Source organism: Gallinula chloropus (genome assembly GCF_964237585.1).
Source record: "Gallinula chloropus genome assembly, chromosome: 6".
In the NCBI taxonomy this organism is placed as follows: domain Eukaryota; kingdom Metazoa; phylum Chordata; class Aves; order Gruiformes; family Rallidae; genus Gallinula; species Gallinula chloropus.
The window spans coordinates 34,078,231-34,084,192 of NC_140091.1; the positions used below are offsets into that span (position 1 = coordinate 34,078,231).

Sequence of the window (5,962 nt, forward strand, 5' to 3'; positions counted from 1 at the left end):
GGAGGACTGGAGAGACATTGGGATTTATTACTGCCCCCCATAGCAGTGATCCACGGCGGGGCAGCTGATGAACAGATAAAGCCCTGTGGGAAAGGACTCACATTGGAGAACTTTGTGGAGGACTGTCTGCTGTGGGTGGGACCCCACGGCATTTATTCCACACCCTCCCACTGCTGCACTGTGGGGGTCCCACCCACAGATATTGATGTGCAGCAGGGGCTGGGGCCCTGGCACGCTGGCTCCCAGGAACCGGGATGGTTCCTGGCATCAGGTGGAACTGGGTATCCCATGGATTTAAATGGACTGACAGGGGTTTCAGCTCGCCCTGGGGGAGTGCAGGTCCGCAATGGGTGGGCTCAGGGGCTGCTTCTCCTCCTCCTTCAGGGTTACACTGCCCAGACAGTCCTGGCACTGCCACCGCGGGCAAACATCCGCTCTGTATCGCTCCATCAGAGGGGCGAGGAGCTCCCGACCGCTCGCAATCAGGGGTGTCATCTCCACTCGGCCTTTGGCCAGCAACGGGAACACCCCGGGACTGGGAGCCAGAGCTCTCGTGTCCACAAGCCACCAGTTTCCAAGTCCCAGTGGCCACGTTCAAACCACCTTTGGGAATGCTCCACCATTGAAGCGGATTCCCAGTTTGCCCGGAACGTGCCGGCACCGCAGGGACCACGGGCGGTGAACCACGACAGGTGACAGCCCCGCTGAGCGCGGGAAGGGGCCTGGGCTGGGGCTGCTTGCTGGTACCAGTGATTCAGTGACATGCAATACTGCTGAGGGGATGGATATAGATAGAGTTTAACAGACAATTAATTAATAGAATGTCAACTGTTTGTCGTAAAACTTGCTGTCTGGCGTAAATCTTGGTGTTTGCTGTGGTGTGATGAGTGAGTGATTGTGAAATCAAGTTACTGTAAACTAAGGAAAGGGCCCCAATTTGTAGTCCCGAATCCCTGTGAAGAGATTGGTTGGAACTTGTGGTAGATATTAGATGAAGGTTCAGATCAAAAACTTCATACAGATCTCCAAGAGCAATAAAACTAAGAGAAAGGAATATGTGGGAAATTAAATATTTCCACCGTGTCTAATCTAATTGATCCAAGACGTGGTGAATCGCATGCAAAGTTACTGTGAACCATATCCCTTCTTTGTCTCCTATAAAGTTATGAGTCACGTGGTGTAGCAACTTTCTCCCCCTGATGTCCAATAGAGATATAGATAGAAACTCTTGATTAACTGAACAAAACTAAACTGTATTAGTGCACATAACTGTATAACTGAACAAAAACTAAACTTTATTACTATACACAACTACAACAACAAAAAAAACCAGTAACAATAAAAAAAATAATCAAAATAATAATAAGTGCTGACAATACAAAACATTCCATTTTAAAGCGTCGCTCCCACATATGCGCATCAGCTGGAGCAGAAGCCTGGGTCCTCTGCCTAGAATTAAAACAACAGAAAAGGAAAATTTTGATTCTTTCTAAGTTATCTGAGCTTGAAGAGACCTTTTAGTCTCAGTAACACCCACCTGTCTGGTTGTTCCGGTGGGTAAAGCCGCACTCGTTCGGAAGGCGATGACAACCTGAAAGTCTAATGGCAAGGGAACAATATACCACTACAGCCATAGCAAGGACGTTGTCCCTACTGCCTGGCTATAGTGCTGTAGAAAGGAACATTTACCACTCATGGAGTTGTAGGCGCATCCTGTGATTCAGGCAAGGGAACTGGGGTCTCACCCTAACCAGCGCCGGCCACTTTGTACTGCTCTGCTGCTTGACTGCGTGTTCACCTAACTGTGTTTTTGGACACGCGCAGGCGCAGTTTTCCCCCTACGTCCCCACAGAAAGTACTAGAAAGGGAAGGTTCAAACTGTAACCGTCGCAGTCTAAGCCTAAAATGATGGGTAACAATCAAAGTGGAGCCTCTAAGAAGAATCCCCTAGGGTGTGTGCTAGCCCATTGGAAGGAATTGGTGGGATCAGGAGGCACTGAAAATAAGAAAACACTTATGAAATATTGTAATCAGTAGTGGCCTTGGGATAAATTAGAAGATGGGGCTAAATGGCTACTAAACAGAACAATACATTATAACACCTTATTGCAATTGACGTTATTTCTAAGAAGAGAAGGAAAATGGGATGAAGTTACATATCTGGATATGTTTTACACCCTCCAAAACCATCCAGAGTGACAAAGGGAGTGTGGATTAGTCCCACCACAAGATCCTATGGTACTAGCACTCAAGAGGGAGAATAAAAAACACAAAGGTAAACTGAGGGGGTGTTGCTCGACGTGCAGTATAGGGCAGAGGTGTACTAGACCCGATAAAATTTACCAGGTACCAGAACGATAGTTTTAAGCCTCCCCCTCGGCTGCAGGAACAGGATGAGGACTCGGATGCACCTTATACTTCTCAGCAAGTTATAGAGTCTATTTTCCGCACGTCAATCTCACCTCTTTCCGGGGTGTAAACCTGACTCGCACCTTGTAGCGCTGTCCTGGAGTCAGGGTCCCGGCCGAGGGCAGCACCTGGAAGACACAGCGCTTGTTCTTCCACTGCCTCAGCAGCTTTTGTTTAATGTAAAGTGGCAAATACTTGTCCACCTGGGCACAGGAAGGAACCTTGTGAGGTCTCTTTGGGCTGTGAGGACAGACCCTCAAGTTCCCACAGTGCTCTGAGACACCGTCACGGTGCCAAGAGCACCCACATCCAGACCAGATGTGGCCACTACAGCCTAGAACTGGAGGGAAAACCTGTGGGCAGGGCAGGCAGACGGGCAGGCACCGTCCTTGGAGGAGGACGAATGGGTGAAGGTGGCAGAGAAGCGAAGCATCAGCTGCTCAACAAGTCCAGGTGAACCAGCCTTGCTCCATACCCTCCAATCTCCCTCCCACGAGCCGTCCCCACGCGGTGAGGCACCCACAGCGGCAGAAAAGGCACGAGAGGCACAGAAAACCCAACCGAGAAGTTACGTGTCCCGCGTCGTCTCTTCCTCCTTTTCACAATGGGCTCATTCACGGTGATGGAACAGGGGACCTGGAGTTGGTTGTGGAGCTGGATGGTTGCTTCCTGACTCTGTCCACACTGGACAGCAGCAAACTCCAGTCTGTCCCTGGAGACGCAGACGGATGGCTCAGCCACACTGGCACGGAGGCAGATGGGAAATGTGGGGCCTTCTTCTGCCTAGTGAGGGGCAGAGCATCCAGCTGAAGGTCCAGGCAACATCTGCTGCTGCCCCCAACCTGACAGCTGCCTCAAAAGGCCGTGCTGGCACAAGGAGATGAGGAAGAATACACTACCTTGATGGGCAGGACAACATTCACTTCTCCCACCGGCAGGTTGGCACTCTGCGGGTCAAAGCTCACTTGAAATGTCTCTGTCTCACAGAAGGGCAGGTTCTTCACGCAGCCCAGATCCACACTAAAACCTTGAATGGGTGAAAATAAAGCAGCTGAGATACACCAGCAACGTGAAATTGGTCACAAGTATCTTCAGACCGTATGGGTGTCCACAGGACTGTTGGGCAGAAGGACCCTTTGTGTCTCCAGAGAAGACAGCCACTCCTTCTCTCTTGTCACCGCTCAAAGGGAAAGGAATTTCACAGCCTGAATTCAAGACCCGCAGGGTAAAACGGAAACCCATCAGCTGAGGAGCACCAGCAATTCCTTCACCAGGCCCCCAGGAAGGATGCGCAGACCTCTCCAAAGAAGTTCCAGGGAAGATTCCCTTGTGCTGTGGTGCTGCTTGGAAGACAATTTAGAGGAGACACCTGACTACCCTTCAAACACAGCAAGTCACCATCTGATGGTCCTCAAGGACCTGTTTTGAAAGCCTGTTTTGACCTCACAGGCTGTTGTCTCAAGAGAGGCTAAAGCAGCACTGTGCCATTACGAACTCTAAACAAAGCGTTTCCAAAGCACCAAGGGTCCCGTCTGCTCCCAACACAAGCTCATGGAGTGCACAAAGACACTCAGGAGATGCTCCTGGTAGCCAAGAGCAGGAGATGCTGAGAGGTGACCAAGGTGATCAGCCCACGGAGCCCCCGCAATGAAGCGTCAGGACAGCCCAGGTGGCTGCACACTGCGGGCCAGGAGAGTTCTGGCTGCCGAGCACCGAGCAGGGGGAGGAAGGAAGAGAAAACGATGCAAAAGAGCACTCAAAACCCTTCCCCGTGGCCCCAGCTCATCTGTCAGAGACAGGTCCTTCAAGCCCACGGGAAGTCTCTCCAGCATGGGTTACCGGTGCCACACAGAGCCCGTCCGTCGGCGCAGAAGGACGCGGGGAGCTGCCCGGGGTTGGTGATCTTCACGACGTGCGTGTGGATGTCACCAAGAACGACGTGGCCAAAGTCCAGGATGTACTCGGGCAGCTCCACTCTGGAAGGAGAAGCAAGGACAGTCCTTAAGGTGGAGGAGGATGCAAACAAAGCAGGTGCTTCTGTAGTCACTGCTGGAGAAACTCCAGCCCACGAAGCCCAAGGTCTGATCTTCTGCTAAGAAGACTTTGGTACGTCACGGGGCACCCAGGTCCAAGCTTTTATCAGCTACTAACAGGTTCTTAGAATAAAATGAGTTTAAACAGACACTGGGCACAACTCCTCTGCTATGAAAAGCCACTGGAAAAAAGTCCTCAGGCTGCTCACTGGTAGCACGTCCAAACTGTCAGGATCAACCCCCTTCTCAAGTCCCCAGCTATTCCCAGAGACAAGGAGCTCCCAGGAGCAGGGGTGCACCACTGTGCGCTACCATCAGAGCACAGGGGCCCTACTAACTTGAGAAGCCTCCGACGAGCACACTGGTCAAAGGCAGCGTCCTCCGGGGAACCGGAGGAGAGAGCTTTCTGCTGCTCCAGGGCGTGCTGCTCCATCAGCATGTTCTCCATCTCCATCTGCAGCCCAACGTCCAGCTGAGGAAAACAAAGACAGTGGCTGGTTAGCAAAGGGAAGTTAATCCCACCCTGCTCTTGGTAAGAAGCAGGAAGAAGTCCTTCACTCTGAGGGTGGTGAGACCCTGGCACAGCTTGCCCAAGGAGGTGGTGGAGGCTTCATGCCTGAAGACGTTCAAGGATGAAGCTTTGAGCAACCTGATTTACTTAAAGGTGTCCCTACTCGCTGCAGGGGGTAGATGGCCTCTGCATGTCCCTGCCAATACAGTCTATGATGGGGTCCTTCTGTCCAGCTGCTCAGAATCTGCCAGGACCATATCTGAAGGGAGATGAACTCCAGCACCTTTGCCTGCTCAGCCACCCTTATGCAAGCTGATCTGACCAAACAAGTCAAGGACCTGCCAGAGCTCCAACTAGCTGCCTGTCCCCAGCCGCTGCCAGGGCAGCTCAGACAAAAGCTCTCTCCATGAGGGAACCACATCAGTGCTGACAGCTCTTGGAGACACATCTCAGTTGCTTGAGCACAGTCTTCAGGACCTCCCCCTCGGGCACTCAGGAAGCTCAGGCACCCACGGGAAGGACCACTACCAGAGGAGCCCCATGTTTGTGGCCAGCCCAGGGGAGCCAGCTGCAGCGTGCAAGGGGGACAAGTGACACAGGGAGAGGGTGGCCCCTGCCAAACAGGGCAGCAGCCGGTCTCACCACAGTGCCAGAGTCGTCCATGGGTGGCTCGCTGGCCGTGGCCTCCCTGACAACCACCGCGTCGTCTCTCTGGCTGCCTCCTCCAAGCTTTTCTTTTGCCTCTTTGAGGATGTGCTCATAGTTCTCATTTCCTGAAGGAAGAAACCAGCCACAAATAGAAGTGTGGGCACAGCGGCGTCCCCGTTAAAGCTGGGAAGCTCCACACCCCCAGCGTTGGCCCTTCCCACAAACACATTCCTCCAGCAACGCATGGAAAGAGGATGCTGCTTTTCTTCTATGTTCTCTCCCATCCATCTTCCTCCACACAAGGGAGCATCTCATCCCCCCCACCCCTGCCCAAATCCCTGCCAGCCCACATTACAGCTTT

General features: G+C 52.4%; 1 protein-coding gene across 1 annotated transcript; it reads right to left on the minus strand.

Annotated features, from left to right (window-relative positions):
• Positions 1-1,933: 1,933 nt before the first annotated feature.
• LOC311193487 (hydrocephalus-inducing protein homolog) lies at positions 1,934-5,616 on the minus strand (the record flags this gene model as incomplete). Its single annotated transcript, XM_084266319.1, has 7 exons — positions 1,934-1,996; positions 2,463-2,537; positions 2,971-3,192; positions 3,309-3,436; positions 4,249-4,385; positions 4,781-4,914; positions 5,596-5,616. 7 exons carry the CDS (start codon positions 5,614-5,616, stop codon positions 1,934-1,936), a joined length of 780 nt encoding a protein of 259 aa, XP_084122445.1.
• Positions 5,617-5,962: the final 346 nt, after the last annotated feature.